Source organism: Oncorhynchus masou, chromosome 1, assembly GCF_036934945.1.
Source record: "Oncorhynchus masou masou isolate Uvic2021 chromosome 1, UVic_Omas_1.1, whole genome shotgun sequence".
NCBI lineage: Eukaryota > Metazoa > Chordata > Actinopteri > Salmoniformes > Salmonidae > Oncorhynchus > Oncorhynchus masou.
In genome coordinates, this window is record NC_088212.1 from 11554610 (window position 1) to 11575072 (window position 20463).

General features: G+C 47.1%; 1 protein-coding gene across 2 annotated transcripts in view; it reads right to left on the bottom strand.

Moving 5' to 3' along the window:
* LOC135515654 (glutamate receptor ionotropic, delta-2) overlaps positions 1-20463 on the bottom strand; it is a 667356-nt gene that overhangs the window by 10352 nt on the left and 636541 nt on the right. For both annotated transcript variants that reach the window (XR_010451847.1, XM_064939353.1), the window contains exon 15: positions 4793-5033. Coding sequence is in view for 1 of the 2 variants with exons in the window: in XM_064939353.1 (XP_064795425.1) it covers positions 4793-5033 (241 nt within the window). In the remaining variant the exon portion in view is untranslated. The remainder of the gene's footprint in view (positions 1-4792; positions 5034-20463) is intronic.

Genomic DNA, 20463 nt, shown 5'->3' on the forward strand with positions numbered 1-20463 from the left:
TGTGGATATGCCTTTCCCTATTCATGCCTTAGATAGTCGACCATTAGGGTCAGGGTTTATCAGGGAGGTAACCGCACCTTTGTGTATGATAACGCAGGAGGGTCACAAGGAGAAGATTAGTATTTTCCTTATTGATTCTCCAACGTATTCTGTGGTGCTGGGCCTACCCTGGTTAGCGTGTCATAACCCCACTGTTTCTTGGCCACAGAGGGCTCTCATGGGGTGGTCGCGAGAATGCTCAGGTAGGTGTTTAGGGGTTTCCGTTGGTGCTACTATGGTGGAAAGTCCAGACCAGGTCTCCACCGTGCGCATTCCCCCCAAATATGCCGATTTGGCTCTCGCCTTCTGTAAAAAGAAGGCGACTCAATACCACCCCATCGAGGGGGGGATTGTGCGATAGATCTCCTGGTAGACGCTGCATATCCCAAGAGTCACGTGTATCCCCTGTCGCAAGCGGAGACGGAGGCTATGGAGACATATGTCTCTGAATCCCTGCATCAGGGGTTCATTCAGCCATCCATTTCACCCGTCTCTTCGAGTTTCTTTTTTTGTGAAAAAAAGGATGGCGGTTTACGCCCGTGCATTGATTATCAAGATCTTAATAAAATCACAGTGAAATATAGTTACCCGCTACCTCTGATCAATATGGTTATTGAATTAATGCACAGGGGCACGTTTTTTTCACAAAATTGGATCTCAGGAGTGTGTACAATCTGGTGCGTATTCAGAAGGGTGATGAGTGGAAGACTGCATTTAGCACCACCTCAGGTCATTATGAGTACCTTGTCATGCCATATGGGTTGATGAATGCTCCATCAGTTTTCCAATCATTTGTAGATGAGATCTTCAGGGACCTGCACGGGCAGGGTGTGGTGGTGTATATCGATGATATTCTGATATACTTTGCTACACGCGCCGAGCATGTGTCCCTGGTGCGCAGGGTGCTTGGTCGCCTGTTGGAGCATGATCTATATGTCAAGGCTGAGAAATGCTTGTTCTTCCAACAATCCATCTCCTTCCTAGGGCATCGGATTTCCACTTCAGGAGTGGAGATGGAGAGTGACCGCATTACAGTCGTGCGTAATTGGCCGACTCCAACCACGGTAAAGGAGTTGCAGCGTTTTTTGGGGTTTTCCAATTACTACCGGAGGTTTATCCGGGGTTTTGGTCAGGTGGCAGCTCCCATTACCTCACTGCTAAAGGGGGGCCCGGTGCGCTTGCAGTGGTCGGCTGAGGCGAACAGGGCTTTTGAGCACCTGAAGACTCTGTTTACCTAGGTGCCTGTGCTGGCTCATCCGGATCCCTCTTTGCCATTCATAGTGGAGGTGGACGCATCCTAAGCTGGGATAGGAGCAGTGCTCTCTCAGCGTTCGGGTACGCCACTGAAGCTTCGCCCCTGTGCTTTCTTTTCTCGAAGAAGCTCAGCCCGGCGGAGCGAAACTATGATGTGGGGAACCGAGAGCTGTTAGCTGTTGTAGAAGCTTGGAAGGTGTGGAGGCATTGGCTTGAGGGGGCTAAACACCCTTTTCTCATCTGGACTGACCACCGCAATCTGGAGTACATCCGGCAGGCGAAGAGATTGAATCCTCGCCAGGCAAGGTGGGCCATGTTTTTCCCTCGTTTTGTGTTTACTCTTTCTTACAGACCATGCTCCCAGAACGTTAAGGCAGACGCATTGTCTCGGCTGTATGACACAGAGGAGCGATCCATGGATCCCACTCCCATACTCCCAGCTTCGTGTCTGGTGGCGCCTGTAGTGTGGGAGCTGGATGCGGGCGTCACGTGCAGAGCCCTCTCCCCCTGAGTGTCCAGCTGGTCGTCTGTACGTTCCGTCTGCTGTCCGCGACCGATTGATCTATTGGGCTCACACGTCATCCTGGGATAGGTCGGACAATGCGTTGTCTTGAAGGGAGGTACTGGTGGCCCACTTTAGCTAAGGACGTGAGGATTTATGTTTCTTCCTGCTCGGTGTGCGCCCAGTGCAAGGCTCCTAGACACCTGCCCAGAGGTAAGCTACAACCTCTACCCGTTCCTCAATGGCCGTGGTCGCACCTGTCGGTGGATTTTTTTGACTGACCTTCCACCTTCACAGGGTTACACCACGATCCTGGTCGTTGTGGATCGGTTTTCAAAGTCCTGTCGTCTCCTCCCTTTGCCCGGTCTCCCTACGGCCTTACAAACGGCAGAGGCCCTGTTTACGTTTTCCTGCACTATGGGGTGCCTGAGGATATAGTGTCTGATCAGGGTCCCCAGTTCACATCAAGGATCTGGAAGGCATTCATGGAGCGTCTGGGGATCTCGGTTAGTCTTACCTCAGGTTTTCACCCCAAGAGTAATGGGCAGGTGGAGAGAGTTAACCAGGATGTGGGTAGGTTTCTGCTGTCTTATTGCCAGGATCGGCCGGGGGAGTAGGCGAAGTTCGTGCCCTGGGCAGAGATGGCTCAGAACTCGCTACGACACTCCTCCACTAACCTTACTCCCTTTCAATGTGTATTAGGGTATCAGCCGGTTCTGGCTTCTTGGCATCAGAGCCAGACCGAGGCCCCTGCGGTGGACAATTGGTTTCGGCACGCTGAGGAAACCTGGGAAGCAGCCCAAGTCCACCTTCAGCGTGCCAAAAGGCGCCAGAAAATTGCCGCAGACCGTCGCCGCAGTGAGGCCCCAGTGTTCGCACCAGGGAACAGGGCCTGGCTCTCGACCCGAAACCTGCCCCTTCGCTTGCTCTGCCGGAAGCTGGGTCCGCGGTTTGTGGGGTCGTTTAAAGTCCTGAGGAGAGTGAACGAGGTATGTTATAGGTTACAACTGCCCACTAATTACCGTATTAACCCCTCGTTCCATGTGTCTCTCCTCAGGCCGATGGTGGCTGGCCTGCTCCAGGAGGCTGAAGTGCGTGATGTTCCTCCGCCTCCTTTAGACATCGAGGGGGTACCGGCGTACTCTGTTCGATCCATTTTAGATTCGAGACGTCAGGCGAGGTGCCTTCAGTACCTCGTGGACTGGGAGGGGTACGGGCCGGAGGAGAGATGCTGGGTTCCGGTGGAGGACGTCTTAGATCCTTCCATGTTATCAGAATTCCACCGTCTCCATCTGGATCGCCCTGCACCTCGCCCTCTGGGTCGTCCCCGAGGCCGGTGTTGACACGCTGCTGGAGCCGCACGTCGGGGGGGGTGGTACTGTCACGACTTCTGCCGAAGTCGTTGCCTCTCCTTGTTCGGGCGGTGCCCGGCGTTCGACGTCACCGGTCTTCTAGCCATCAGTGTACCCATGTTTGTTTATGTATGTACCTTTTAGTGTTATGGAGCATGTTACGTGGACTTTATTAAAAGACTCCATTTTACACTCCGTTTGACTCTCCTGCGCCTGACTTCCCTGCCACCTATACACCTATGCCTGACAGTCAATCTATTTATTTATTTATTTTACCTTTATTTAACCAGGCAAGTCAGTTAAGAACAAATTCTTATTTTCAATGACGGCCTGGGAACAGTGGGTTCACTGCCTGTTCAGGGGCAGAACGACAGATTTGTACCTTGTCAGCTCAGGGGTTTGAACTCACAATGCCCCAATCTATGAACCCTGTTCATTGCCGCTCGCAGCTATATTTACAAGATGCATTTGCTATAACATTATCCTAATTCAGTGCCACTCCATGGCATGATTTCATTTGTGATTGTAACTAATACATGACTACTTAACACTAAACTGGGCATTGATCATATTTATTTTCCATAATTGCATTACACTTATAGCTCGTTAGTACATTTCATATCTGCTTTGCTGTGTAGGATGTCAGTCATCCACACGCTGGGCCATTCATTTCCAGAATCACTTTGCACGAGTCTAGAAGTGATTAAAACACCTTGGCTATGCCTACCTGCTCATTAGGGGCACAAGTGGAATAAGATATATGACAGAGAGAGAGAGAGAGAGAGAGAGATGGATGTGCAATGCATCGCTGTACCCTGTGTGAGCAGTCAAATGTTCAAGGGCATCTGAATTGAATAGAGGCCATTAACATTGGGTAAAGTACTGTTAAAAGCTGATAGGCCTTCGTATCTGACTCTATGGTGTAGCTTACACATCAGATGTTTTCTGAGAGTCTGCATTGATTTTGTTGTCCAGAATCGGACCGCCCTAAAGGCAGTTCAGGCCAACGTCATATGGGCTGGTCTGTCTTTAGCCCAGTGGATCTGTCGAAATCGGGATTTCTGAGCAGAATGATCATTATTTGAGGGTACTACAGTTTGTCATATACTACAGTTTGTTTGCGGCCCAAATGACACCCTATTCCCTATATAGTGCACTAATTTTGACAAGGACACCGTATGTGCCCTGGTCATAAGTAGTGCACTATATAGAGTATAGGGTGTCATTTGCGACGTGTCCTATGTTATGTGCAGTCCCAGCAACAGATGTCAGTTAAATTGAAGTGGTTTGTTCTCACACCTTATGTAGTTCCAGTGGCAAAGAGGGAAAAACACTGTGTGCCAGAGTTTCACTTTGTATGACGTTTTAATCAAACACCAAATGAGCCATTTGTTTATTAGCCGTCCATTCAGCCGGCCGTGGATAACTTGGACACCACAGCAAGGGACAGACCACCTGACTGACAGTTTAAAAAGGTAAACGACAGCTCTCCTGACTATGTACAAACATCTGTGACATCATGACGCTGATACCATGTACAGTAGACACGACATACAGCCACAGCCGTAAAACAGAGGGTTCAAGTCAAGTGTTACCCAGACCGAGCCCACACAACACAACCACCCGGCCTCCCCCAGCTCCTCACCTCCTTGGAGGGGACTCGTGAGCCCTTCCTCCTAGTCCACCAGGTCTCCACCATGGCAATGACACAGGAGAGCACAACTCCGGCCGCTAGCACGCAGAACACGCCGGCGAAGCTGTGGATGTCCAGGGCACTGCCGCGGTGTTTGGTGTGCACCGCTGAGTACAGGTCACACGGGCTGTCCCGGGGCCACCACTTCAGCTTCAGGATGTCCATGTCCCCGTTCTGCTGCAACTCCAGGATCCTGATACACACACGGGCGCACACACACTAATTGAGGACATATCTTTGGTTTTGTCTGTAGGTGTATACAGGAACAGGAAATCACATTCAGAGTGGACCGCATCACATTTTCTTCAGGTTGGAGTAAGTAGCTTAGACTCAGAGCCATATACAGCCGCTAGTGAAAGTCTGCACACCCCTTGCACAGTCTTCAGATTTCACTGTGTTAAATCTCAAAAGGAAATAAATTACTGATCTCCACAACCTACTCAACATTTTCAAAGTGAAAGATAAATTATAGAAAATGTTCCATGTTAATAAAACATGATTTAAAAAGATGATGTCTCGATTGCATATATCTTCAAACCCCAGAGTTCAATCTTGGTGGAAGCACATTTGGCAGTCATTACATCTGTGAGTCATTTTGAAGAAGCTTCTACCAACTCTTAGAGCAACATATATCCAATGTTTTTGTCAAAATTGCTCAAGCTCAGTAAATTTAGTTGGGAGTCATTGATGGACATTTCACTAGGCACTGTATATATACGGCTAAACTAAAAGATTGTTGTTTCTATTCAAAGGAATCCACTGAGCATGATTCGTGTCCTTCACATTCCATGATGATCTGACGGTTGAATCTTAATTACGTTTCCTTGATTCCTTGCATCCTTCTCTAAACGCATTAGAAGAGGTCAGAGGGGGAAAAAAACAATGCAAGGAGAGGACATGAGGAATAAAAAAAATACAATTGAGATCAAACCCTGATTCTCTGCAGTTGTGTGAATGGTACTCCAACACTAGAGGGCGATATTGGCCAGATAACGGTGGCACAGAGTGACAGTTGTATTAGCCTGTCAAAGTAATTCTAAGAAATATGAACATGTTTTGTAGCAGAGTGTAAGTACTTTGCTGTAATTATATTATGCTGTCCAGATAAAGGAAATGATTTATCACATCCGCTATTAAATAGTAAAGGTTAACTGGTGGCCTCTGTCACTTACATCACCTGTAAAACTCATCTATCACGGGTTTTTACTCGTCCCTTGTACCTGATTGATGAATTAAGGTCACTCATTAGTAAGGATAATCCCCTCACCTGGTTTTTTAGGGCTTAATTGAAAGGAAAAAAACAAAAACAAAAACATGCAGACACTCTGCTCTCTGTGGAATGAGTTTGACAACCCTGATTTACGGTGTTGTATTTCAGAGGTTTGATTTGAGGTATTGCAGGAAACAAAATTAACTGCAAACACACATGCACACACACACACGTACCCACACACACAGGCACACAAGTGACTTGAATGACAATGCTTATCTTTGACTGTGTCCCTACTAAGTACAGCATGTAAAAATGCTCCCTATCTATCTAAAATGCAAATGTATTGAAACAGTAGTTTACATAATTGGCAAATGAATAATGTCACAGAGGAGCACATTTTATTTCAATAACATATACACTACCGTTCAAAAGTTTGGGGTCACTTAGAAATGTCCTTGTTTTTTAAAGAAAAGCACATTTTTTGTAAATTAAAATAATAGGGGTGGCAGGTAGTCTAGTGGTTAGAGCATTGGACTTGTAACCCGAAGGTTTGCAAGATCAAATCCCTGAGCTGACAAGGTAAAAATCTGTCGTTCTGCCGCTGAACAAGGCAGTTAACTCACTGTTCCTAGGCCATCATTGAAAGTAAAAATTTGTTCTTAACTGACTTGCCTAGTTAAATAAAGGTAAAAACATCAAATTGATCAGAAATACAGTGTAGACATTGTTAATGTTGTAAATTACTATTGTAGTGGGAAACAGCTGTACTTTTATGGAATCTCTACATAGGCGTACAGAAGCCCATTATCTGCAACCATCACTACTGTGTTCCAATGACACGTTGTGTTAGCTAATCCAAGTTTATCATTTTAAAAAGCTAATTGATCATTAGAAAATCCTTTTGCAATTATGTTAGCACAGCTGAAAACTGTTGTTCTGATTAAAGAAGCAATAAAACAGGCCTTCTTTAGAATAGCTGAGTATCTGGAGCACCAGCATTTGTAGATTTGATTACAGGCTCAAAATGGCCAGAAACAAGGACCTTTCTTCTGAAACTCGTGCTAACATAATTGCAAAAGGATTTTCTAATGATCAGTTGCCTTTTTAAAATGATAAACTTTGATTAGCTAACACAACGTGCCATTGGAACACAGGAGTGATGGTTGCTGATAATGGGCCTCTGTACGCCTATGTAGATATTCCATTAAAAATCAGCCGTTTCCAGCTACAATAGTTATTTACCACACAATGTCTACACTGTATTCCTGATCAATTTGATGCTATTTTAATGGACAACAAATGTGCTTTTCCTTCAAAAACAAGGACATTTCGAAGTGACCCCAAACTTTTGAACAGTAGTGTAATTTTCTATTATAGACATGATTTTATCCTCTCTTAGAACTAGAAGAGATGGCACACATGGACAGCTGGCCAGATGGGCTACAAGGACAGAATAAAGCCATTGAGAGAGAGTTGCGTATAGAAGAAATGTAAGGTCTGTTCTGGGATCACTGTTGGGAGACTAAGGTCTGATCTGGGATCACTGTTGGGAGACTAAGGTATCTAATTCAGATAAACCACGTATAACAGATCACTCAAAGTTGGCTCAGATGGAATCAAAAATAGGAAATCATGTGTGTGAAACAACCAATCAGAAACAGAGACAACGTTGGAAGAAATGTGATGATGACTCATCAGAGTCAGTCTCAATGGAGATTTGAGCTCGATGATTGATACTGTAGTTGTTGTCCCTCCAACAAGGACAAGCCCGAAAAGGATACAACGAAAGGAGTTATTGCACTCAATCTGATGGAATGGAATGAGGGAGATTCCTCAGCTATCAACAAGTCATCCAAGTGTTGAGATTTTTCAAGGCGTTTGTTTGTCAACATTTCAGAAAACTTTGTCTTTTATATCTACCTTACAGTTTTGATTTTTACCCCAACCTCCAATCCACCGACACACACACACACACACACACACACACACACACACACACACACACACACACACACACACACACACACACACACACACACACACACACACACACACACACACACACACACACGAGGAATACATTTTTATAGCTAATAAAAAAATAACTGAAAAAAGTTACTATACTTTGGAGTAAATAAAAAGACTTGAGATTGTGGCCAAAACTCATCACCAAAATAATAGTTGTTTATCAATGTTACACAGCTGCCCTGAAAGCATAGTCGTTTATCACTGTAACACAGCTGCCCTGAAAGCATAGTCATTTATCACTGTAACACAGCTGCAATGAAAGCATAGTCGTTTATCACTGTAACACAGCTGCCCTGAAAGCATAGTCGTTTATCACTGTAACACAGCTGCCCTGAAAGCATAGTCGTTTATCACTGTAACACAGCTGCCCTGAAAGCATAGTCGTTTATCACTGTAACACAGCTGCCCTGAAAGCATAGTCATTTATCACTGTAACACAGCTGCCCTGAAAGCATAGTCGTTTATCACTGTAACACAGCTGCCCTGAAAGCATAGACGTTTATCACTGTAACACAGCTGCCCTGAAAGCATAGACGTTTATCACTGTAACACAGCTGCCCTGAAAGCATAGTCGTTTATCACTGTAACACAGCTGCCCTGAAAGCATAGTCGTTTATCACTGTAACACAGCTGCCCTGAAAGCATAGTTGTTTATCACTGTAACACAGCTGCCCTGAAAGCATAGTCGTTTATCACTGTAACACAGCTGCCCTGAAAGCATAGTCGTTTATCACTGTAACACAGCTGCCCTGAAAGCTTAGTCGTTTATCACTGTAACACAGCTGCCCTGAAAGCTTAGTCGTTTATCACTGTAACACAGCTGCCCTGAAAGCGTAGTCGTTTATCACTGTAACACAGCTGCCCTGAAAGCATAGACGTCTATCACTGCCGTCATGCACTAATTGTAATCTCAGTGCTCTGCCCAGTCTCACCCCTTTATGTGTAAGATCAAATGTTTACCATTGACATGCCCATTAGAAAAAAGCCTCCCCTCAGCCAGGGGATATGCTGCTGAGCCTCCTAGGTGGCATGATGATGATTGTGGTTTTCTAGCTCTGGTCCAGGGCGTTACTGCACGTTCCTCCAATGCATATGTGATACTTTACAGCAATAGGATAAGCTTATATTATTCCTGTCTATTCATGGATATTGGAAAGAGAGATTTGGAGACTAATCCCGCTGCAAGTATCATGAGTAATATGATCATTTTGTCCCCCCAAAAATTCAGCATGTTTTATTGCTATGGAAATGTTGCTCCTTGTATTGCAATATTTTGATCAAGAACAGATATCACATCAAGTTACTCATGTAGCAAACACGGAGTAAGACATGGTCCCTTTCACATTACAGATCATTTATCTAATCACAGCTCTGACTGAGCTTAGTCTTCTATGCATTGAAAGCCAGTCTAGTCTAATCACAGCTCCGACTGAGCTTAGTCTTCTATGCATTGAAAGCCAGTCTAGTCTAATCACAGCTCTGACTGAGCTTAGTCTTCTATGCATTGAAAGCCAGTCTAGTCTAATCACAGCTCTGACTGAGCTCAGTCCTCTATGCATTGAAAGCCAGTCTAGTCTACTCACAGCTCTGACTGAGCTCAGTCCTCTATGCATTGAAAGCCAGTCTAGTCTACTCACAGCTCCAACTGAGCTCAGTCCTCTATGCATTGAAAGCCAGTCTAGTCTACTCACAGCTCTGACTGAGCTCAGTCCTCTATGCATTGAAAGCCAGTCTAGTCTAATCACAGCTCTGACTGAGCTCAGTCCTCTATGCATTGAAAGCCAGTCTAGTCTAATCACAGCTCCAACTGAGCTCAGTCCTCTATGCATTGAAAGCCAGTCTAGTCTACTCACAGCTCTGACTGAGCTCAGTCCTCTATGCATTGAAAGCCAGTCTAGTCTACTCACAGCTCCGACTGAGCTCAGTCCTCTATGCATTGAAAGCCAGTCTAGTCTACTCACAGCGACTGAGCTCAGTCTTCTATGCATTGAAAGCCAGTCTAGTCTAATCACAGCACAGTGACGTCCAAACGGTCTGCCTTTTTTCTTCTTCTGACACAATTTGTGTTTCATTTGAGCTACCATGAGTCAACACAGGCAATACAAAAGAGGAGTCCTCTCCTCCTCCCCCTCCACACACCAATTATATTGTCTCCATGTGCCTTTTTCCTTCCCTCAGTTCTTCTTCTGAAATAAAAATCCATTTGATGCTGTTGGGCCTGTGATAACTAATCATTTGGAAAAGGAGAGAGATTACGCAGCCCGGGTACAGGCCCGACTTTACAAATCCACCATTTTGTATTCTCACTTTAATAGCCAATAGTGTCTATTGATCACCGTCTGTCTCAAGAGGCTAGCAACAGCAGCCGTGGGACAGAAGATCATTGATGGTGAACGGTATATAAGGGCGCCTGACAACCTTTATGACCTTGACAATCTGAACAGCTGCTGCTCAAACAAATGAACACCATGTGTTCTTAATGAATTATAACTCCGAAGGGTCTCTGCTCATTGAGACCAATGAGCCTTGAATTTATTAACAACCACCCATGATGGAGGGATGGAAGGATGGCAAGATGGAGGGACAGAGGAATGGAAGGACTGAGGGACGGAGAGGTGGAGGGACGGAGAGGTGGAGGGACGGAGAGGTGGAGGGACGGAGGGATGGAGAGGTGGAGGGACGGAGGAATGGAGGGACGGAGAGGTGGAGGGACGGAGAGGTGGAGGGACGGAGAGGTGGAGGGACGGAGAGGTGGAGGGACGGAGAGGTGGAGGGATGGAGAGGTGGAGGGACGGAGAGGTGGAGGGATGGAGAGGTGGAGGGACGGAGAGGTGGAGGGACGGAGAGGTGGAGGGACGGAGGGGTGGAGGGACGGAGAGGTGGAGGGACGGAGAGACGGAGGGACGGAGGAATGGAGGGATGGAGAGATTGAGGGATGGAGAGGTGGAGGGATGGAGGGATGGAGGAATGGAGGGATGGAGAGATTGAGGGATGGAGAGATTGAGGGATGGAGAGGTGGAGGGACGGAGGGATGGAGGAATGGAGGGATGGAGAGATTGAGGGATGGAGAGATTGAGGGATGGAGGGACAGAGGAATGGAGAGGTGGAGGGATGGAGAGATGGAAGATGGAGAGATTGAAGGATCGAGGGACAGAGGAATGGAGAGATGGAGGATGGAGAGATGGAGAGATGGAAGGATAGAGAGATGGGGGATGGAGAGATGGAAGGATCGAGGGACAGAGGAATGGAAGGATGGAGGGATGGAAGGATGGAGGGATGGAGAGATGGAGGATGGAAAGATTGAAGGATCGAGGGACAGAGGAATGGAAGGATGGAAGGATGGAGGGATGGAGAGATGGAGGATGGAGAGATGGAGGATGGAGAGATTGAAGGATTGAGGGACAGAGGAATGGAAGGATGGAGGGATGAAGGGCCTACAGTCCCCCGGGCCCTGTGCAGTGATGACAGATGTTATCACCCAACAGATGAGCTCCAACTGGGGCTATAGAAATGTCACCTCCAAGGATAGGATGGCTTGTCTGAGCTGGTACATACAGTAATAATTAAAGCATTGACACTCTCAATGCTTTGGGTCAGGAACTGGGTCTGAACAAGGAACTGGGTCAGGGACTGTGTGTGTGTTTGTGTGCATGTGTGAGTGCAGTAGGTTGGTGTTTTCCTCTTTCAGGTTCTCCATGACCTGAGACATATATTTTTTGTTATTTTATTAGGATCCCCATTAGCTGTTGCAAAAGCAGCAGCTAATCTTCCTGGGGTCCACACAAAACAGCTCAAGGACATATATTTTTTAAAGGCTCAGATAACTGTGAATAGTCACCTAGCTCTGGTCCATAACCCACAGATAACTCTGAATAGTCACCTAACTCTGGTCCATAACCCACAGATAACTCTGAATAGTCACCTAACTCTGGTCCATAACCCACAGATAACTCTGAATAGTCACCTAACTCTGGTCCATAACCCATACAGTATATAACTCTGAATAGTCACCTAACTCTGGTCCATAACCCATACAGTATATAACTCTGAATAGTCACCTAACTCTGGTCCATAACCCATACAGTATATAACTCTGAATAGTCACCTAACTCTGGTCCATAACCCATACAGTATATAACTCTGAATAGTCACCTAACTCTGGTCCATAACCCATACAGTATATAACTCTGAACAGTCACCTAGCTCTGGTCCATAACCCATTGTAATGGCCTAATCATTCTCACTCATGCCCTCTGGTGACAACACACACACACACACACACACACACACACACACACACACACACACACACACACACACACACACACACACACACACACACACACACACACACACACACACTTCATGACATCAAGGCCTTGCCAAGGAGTTCCGTGTTATTAGGGAAAAAGCTCTCATACATCACCTGTTCCAGGGAAAGAAGTCTAATGTCACAGCATGTACTGTATGCAGTCTATTGTTGGGGGTGGTGGGATGTAAATGTGTTTGTTGCTCCCCCAGTCAGCCAGTTCAGTCTGTATGTCTTTACTAGGCAGCATATCTGCCTCCAGGGCTCTGCATGGCCATCAGTGAGGACTGCTGGAGCTGTTGCCGTGGCAACCGACTGCAGCAGAAATAATCACATGTTATTAGATGGCTCTGACAGTGGCAGACAAACTACCCTACTTGATAAGACTAAAGGGAGGACAAGAAAAAAATAAGGGGAAAAAAAGGAATCAAATCTTTAAAAAAAACCCTGTTTGATGCAAACAAATAATAATGTCTGAGTGTCAGACAAAACGACTCATTTAGAGATGCTACATTTCAGTTGAACACAGCAGCACACACACACACACGCACACACACACGCACACGCACACGCACACACACGCACACACACGCACACGCACACACATTTATAAATCTGGGGTTTAGTGTCATATTCACAGGCAAATTGCTTCATTACTTACTCATGGACTCCACACCCCAGACATCCTCTAGACCAGGAGTTTGTTCTATGTCCCTAAGGGGCGATGTTACAGGGCACCAGAATGTTACCAGGCACCAGAATGTTACCAGGCACCAGAATGTTACCAGGCACCAGGGTGTTACCGTGCACCAGAATGTTACCAGGCACCAGAATGTTACCAGGCACCAGAATGTTACCAGGCACCAGAATGTTACCAGGCACCAGGGTGTTACCAGGCACCAGAATGTTACCAGGCACCAGAATGTTACCAGGCACCAGAATGTTACCAGGCACCAGGGTGTTACCAGGCACCAGAATGTTACCAGGCACCAGAATGTTACCAGGCACCAGAATGTTACCAGGCACCAGAATGTTACCAGGCACCAGGGTGTTACCAGGCACCAGGGTGTTACCGTGCACCAGGGTGTTACCGGGCACCAGGGTGTTACCGTGCACCAGGGTGTTACCGGTCACCAGGGTGTTATAAAGTTCACCAGGGTGTTACCATGCACCAGGGTGTTACCGTGCACCAGGGTGTTACCGGGCACCAGGGTGTTACCGGGCACCAGGGTGTTACAGGGCACCAGAATGGTACCAGGCACCAGAATGTTACCAGGCACCAGGGTGTTACCGTGCACCAGGGTGTTACCATGCACCAGGGTGTTACAGGGCACCAGAATGTTACCAGTCACCAGGGTGTTACAGGGCACCAGGGTGTTACTGGGCACGAGGGTGTTACCGTGCACCAGGGTGTTACCGTGCACCAGGGTGTTACAGGGCACCAGGGTGTTACCGTGCACCAGAGTGTTACAGGGCACCAGGGTGTTACCGTGCACCAGAATGTTACCGTGCACCAGAATGTTACCGGGCACCAGGGTGTTACCGGGCACCAGGGTGTTACCGTGCACCAGGGTGTTACCGTGCACCAGGGTGTTACCGTTCACCAGGGTGTTACAGGGCACCAGGGTGTTACCGTGCACCAGGGTGTTACCATAAACCAGGGTGTTACCGTGCACCAGGGTGTTACAGGGCACCAGAATGTTACCAGGCACCAGGGTGTTACCGGGCACCAGGGTGTTACCGGGCACCGGAATGTTACCGGGCACCAGGGTGTTACCGGGCACCAGGGTGTTACCGGGCACCAGAATGTTACCGTGCACCAGGGTGTTACCGGTCACCAGGGTGTTACAGGGCACCAGGGTGTTACCGTGCACCAGGGTGTTAACGGTCACCAGGATGTTACCGGGCACCAGGGTGTTACTGGGCACCAGAATGTTACCGTGCACCAGGGTGTTACAGGGCACCAGGGTGTTACTGGGCACGAGGGTGTTACCATGCACCAGGGTGTTACCGGGCACCAGGGTGTTACCGTGCACCAGAGTGTTACAGGGCACCAGGGTGTTACCGTGCACCAGGGTGTTACAGGGCACCAGGGTGTTACCGTGCACCAGGGTGTTACCGTGCACCAGGGTGTTACCGGGCACCAGGGTGTTACCATGCACCAGGGTTTTACAGGGCACCAGGGAGTTACCGGTCACCAGGGTGTTACCGGGCACCAGAATGTTACCATGCACCAGGGTATTACCATGCACCAGGGTGTTACCGTGCACCAGGGTGTTACCGTAAACCAGGGTGTTACAGGTCCAGGGTGTTACCGGTTACCAGGGTGTTACCGGTTACCAGGGTGTTACAGGGCACCAGGGTGTTCGGTCACAGGTGCACCAGGGTGTTACCGTGCAGGAGGGTGTTACCATGCACCAGGGTGTTACAGGGCACCAGGGTGTTACTGGGCACAAGAGGGTGTTACCATGCACCAGGGTGTTACCGGGCACCAGGGTGTTACCGTGCACCAGAGTGTTACAGGGCACCAGGGTGTTACCGTGCACCAGGGTGTTACAGTGCACCAGGGTGTTACCGTGCACCAGGGTGTTACCGTGCACCAGGGTGTTACCGGGCACCAGGGTGTTACCATGCACCAGGGTTTTACAGGGCACCAGGGAGTTACCGGTCACCAGGGTGTTACCGGGCACCAGAATGTTACCATGCACCAGGGTATTACCATGCACCAGGGTGTTACCGTGCACCAGGGTGTTACCGTAAACCAGGGTGTTACAGGGGTCCAGGGTGTTACCGGTTACCAGGGTGTTACCGGTTACCAGGGTGTTACAGGGCACCAGGGTGTTACAGGGCACCAGGGTGTTACAGGGCACCAGGGTGTTACCGGTCACCAGGGTGTTACCGTGCACCAGGGTGTTACCGTGCACCAGGGTGTTACCGTGCACCAGGGTGTTACCGGGCACCAGGGTGTTACCGTGCACCAGGGTTTTACAGGGCACCAGGGAGTTACCGGTCACCAGGGTGTTACCGGGCACCAGAATGTTACCGTGCACCAGGGTATTACCGTGCACCAGGGTGTTACCGTAAACCAGGGTGTTACCGTAAACCAGGGTGTTACAGGGCACCAGGGTGTTACAGGGCACCAGGGTGTTACCGGTTACCAGGGTGTTACAGGGCACCAGGGGCACCAGGGTGTTACCGGGCGTTACCAGGGTGTTACAGGGCACCAGGGTGTAACAGGGCACCAGGGTGTAACAGGGCACCAGAATGTTACCAGGCACCAGGGTGTTACCGTGCACCAGGGTGTTACCGGTCACCAGGGTGTTACCGGTCACCAGGGTGTTACAGGGCACCAGGGTGTTACCATGCACCAGGGTGTTACCAGGGCACCAGGGTGTTACCGGGCACCAGGGTGTTACAGGGCACCAGGGTGTTACCGGTCACCAGGGTGTTACCGTGCACCAGGGTGTTACCGGGCACCAGGGTGTTACCGGGCACCAGGGTGTTACCGGGCACCAGGGTGTTACCGGGCACCAGGGTGTTATCGTGCACCAGGGTATTACCGGGCACCAGGGTGTTACCGGTCACCAGGGTGTTACCGGGCACCAGAATGTTACCGTGCACCAGGGTGTTACCGGTCACCAGGGTGTTACAGGGCACCAGGGTGTTACCGTGCACCAGGGTGTTACCGTGCACCAGGGTGTTACAGGGCACCAGGGTGTTACCGGTCACCAGGGTGTTACCGTGCACCAGGGTGTTACAGGGCACCAGGGTGTTACCGGTCACCAGGGTGTTACAGGGCACCAGGGTGTTACCGGACATGAAAATAATAGACCCAAACAATCTTTTATCCCAGTGGCAATAAGGCTTCTGAATGACAATCACTAGTTAGTCCAGCAGGCAGTATAGTTGATACTGTAGCCAATAGTGAACAGAATCATTATGGACCACACATGGACTGACTTTTTTTCTACTATAATTCACTGTCTTTATTGTCTCTCATTGACTGTCTTTATTGTGTCTTGTTGACTGTCTCTCAATGACTCTCTTTATTGTCTATTAATTGTGTCTTGTTGACTGTCTTTATTGTCTCTTACTGACTGTCTTCCTTGTCTCTTATTGACTGTATTTATGATACAGCCTGGAATTGAACCGGTGTCTTTACTGATGCCTCTAGCACTGAGATGCAGTGCCTTAGACCGCTGTGCCATGTGGGAGCCCATAACATAAAAGTAATCTTAATTATACTTGCAAATGTGTTTTGACAGTGGCGCGAGCCATGTACTGGAAAAAAGAAAACTGCAGAGGAAAATCTCTGATAGCAGAAACGTCAACCACTCAGTCATTAAGTCCCACTTATGAGCTTTAATATCAGTTTCAGGGCGAGATATTTTCTCATCTTGATGCATTGGACTTTAAGTGACAGCTCTGTCACTGTTCCAGATGATGGGAAATTATGCCAGGTGTCAACCCCTTTTTAGCCATAGCCACAGTAGAGCCTCATTTCAAAATGGAGTCATTTCCACAAAGCAGAAAAGCAACCCCCGAGGCCATGGTTGGAACACACAGGACGCGGACCCTCAAGTTCTAAGAAGAAAGCTGTCACTGTGCCACTGGTGGCGGAATACCATCACTAGGGATCAATAACACATCCACTTTGGGAGCGTTCCACCCACACCGATTCTGGAATTCTTAAACAATTAAAGTAAGAGTTTCCTGGCCAAGCATTCCCTACTCTTTAGGCAATGTAATGAATGTGGTTGACGCCTGCATTGTACTAGGTGCCACTAGAGTGGAGGCCTTACACTTTCCTTACCCACTGATTCTACTTCAGTGTATCCTGCTACACAGCACTTTCCTAATAGAGCCAGACTGTGCTTTAAAACTCTACAGTCTGGTTGGAGTAAACAGTTTATTCATCCAGTGACAAACAAGCCAAATGATAGCACCAAGGAGGACTCCGTCGTCGCCGCCACAACGAGAACAACAATGAAAAATGAAAGGCCATTATGAGCCATGGCTTGCTGCACCGTTCCACAGCACTGCGAAAGCACTAAAGACATTAGAGACGAAGGCATATGAATCTACAGCTGTCATGTGTCTCCTACAGCCCCTGAGTGTGTGCGTGGGCGTGTGTGCACATCTGTGTGTGTGTGCTTGTGTGTCTGTGTGTGTGTCTTTGTGTGTCTGTGTGTGTGTGTGTCTGTGCGTGTGTGTCTGTGCGTGTGTGCGTGTGTGTTTGTGTGTCTGTGTGTGTGTCTGTGTGTGTGTGTTTTTTTGTGTCTGTGTGTGTGCTTGCGTGTCTGTGTGTGTGTGTGTGTGTGTGTGTGTGTGTGTGTGTGTGTGTGTGTGTGTGTGTGTGTGTGGTTGTGTGTCTGTGTGTGTGTCTGTGTGTCTGGATGTGTTTAACTATTCACAATATTAGTAAACAAACAACCATTTGACCAACAGGCGGTATTTTGTTAGTCGCCATAAAGTCAAAAACTGTTTCTAGGGGTTTAGGGTTACAGTTAGAATTAGAGTACGGGTTAGGAGCTAGAGTTAAGGTTAGAATTAGAGTACGGGTTAGGAGCTAGAGTTAAGGTTAGAATTAGAGTACGGGTTAGGAGCTAGAGTTACGGTTAGAATTAGGGTTAAGGTTAGAATTAGTGTTAGGATTAAGGTTAGGAGCTAGTCCAACGCTCTAACCACTCGGCTACCCTGTCGCCCCTTAACCTTAGGGTTAAGGTTTTTGGTTTAAACTCTTGTGACTAGGGGGCAGTATTTTCATTTTTGGAAAAATAACGTTCCCAAAGTAAACGGGATATTTTGTCAGGACAAGTTGCTAGAATATGCATATAATTAACAGCTTAGGATAGAAAACACTCTAAAGTTTCCAAAACTGTAAAAATATTGTCTGTGACTATAACAGAACTGATATTGCAGGCGAAAGCCTGAGAAAAATCCAATCCAAGTGCCTCATGTTTTGAAAGCTCTGCGTTCCAATGCGTCCCTATTGAGCAGTGAATGGGCTATCAACCAGATTACTTTTTCTCCGTATCAATATATTTCACTTCTGATTTTCATGAATAGGAATATTTTCTAGTAATATTTATGTCCGTTGCGTTATGCAAATTAGTGTCAGTCGATGATTACGCTCCCGGATCCGGGATGGGGTGTCACTTTAAGATGAGGTTTTTGGTTTAAGGTTAAGGTAAGAGTACAGGTTGGAGTTAGGGTTAGGTTTAGGGAAAATAGGATTTTGAATGAGACTGAATTGTGTGTCCCCACAAGGTTAGCTGTAAAAGACTGTGTGTGTGTGTTTGTGTGTGTGTGCTGTTCACCAGAAAGAACAAGGCTCTGAGGGGTCACCTGTGTGTCATTGTGATCTGTGTGTGCATTGTTCATTTTATGAAAGAACACTCTGTCTACAGGGGTTCATTCACCTGTCTAACTATGTCATTACCACTTGTCTACACTATGTCATTACCCCTGTCTAAACATGTCATTACCACTCTGTCTACACTATGTCATTACCACTCTGTCTACACTATGTCATTACCACTACACTATGGCATTACCACTCTGTCTACACTATGTCATTACCACTCTGTCTACACTATGTCATTACCACTCTGTCTACACTATGTCATTACCACTCTGTCTACACTATGGCATTACCACTCTGTCTACACTATGTCATTACCACTCTGTCTACACTATGGCATTACCACTCTGTCTACACTATGTCATTACCACTCTGTCTACACTATGGCATTACCACTCTGTCTACACTATGTCATTACCACTCTGTCTACACTATGGCATTACCACTCTGTCTACACTATGTCATTACCACTCTGTCTACACTATGTCATTACCACTATGTCTACACTATGGCATTACCACTCTGTCTACACTATGTCATTACCACTCTGTCTACACTATGGCATTACCACTCTGTCTACACTATGGCATTACCACTCTGTCTACACTATACCACTCTGTCTACACTATGGCATTACCACTCTGTCTACACTATGGCATTACCACTCTGTCTACCACACTATGTCATTACCACTCTGTCTACACTATGTCATTACCACTCTGTCTACACTATGTCATTACCACTCTGTCTACACTATGTCATTACCACTCTGTCTACACTATGTCATTACCACTCTGTCTACACTATGTCATTACCACTCTGTCTACACTATGTCATTACCACTCTGTCTACACTATGTCATTACCACTCTGTCTACACTATGTCATTACCACTCTGTCTACACTATGTCATTACCACTCTGTCTACACTATGTCATTACCACTCTGTCTACACTATGTCATTACCACTCTGTCTACACTATGTCATTACCACTCTGTCTACACTATGTCATTACCACTCTGTCTACACTATGTCATTACCACTCTGTCTACACTATGTCATTACCACTCTGTCTACACTATGTCATTACCACTCTGTCTACACTATGTCATTACCACTCTGTCTACACTATGGCATTACCACTCTGTCTACACTATGGCATTACCACTCTGTCTACACTATGGCATTACCACTCTGTCTACACTATGTCATTACCACTCTGTCTACACTATGTCATTTACTCTGTCTACACTATGCATTACCACTCTACACTATGTCATTACCACTCTGTCTACACTATGTCATTACCACTCTGTCTACACTATGTCATTACCACTCTGTCTACACTATGTCATTACCACTCTGTCTACACTATGTCATTACCACTCTGTCTACACTATGTCATTACCACTCTGTCTACACTATGTCATTACCACTCTGTCTACACTATGTCATTACCACTCTGTCTACACTATGTCATTACCACTCTGTCTACACTATGTCATTACCACTCTGTCTACACTATGTCATTACCACTCTGTCTACACTATGTCATTACCACTCTGTCTACACTATGTCATTACCACTCTGTCTACACTATGTCATTACCACTCTGTCTACACTATGTCATTACCACTCTGTCTACACTATGTCATTACCACTCTGTCTACACTATGTCATTACCACTCTGTCTACACTATGTCATTACC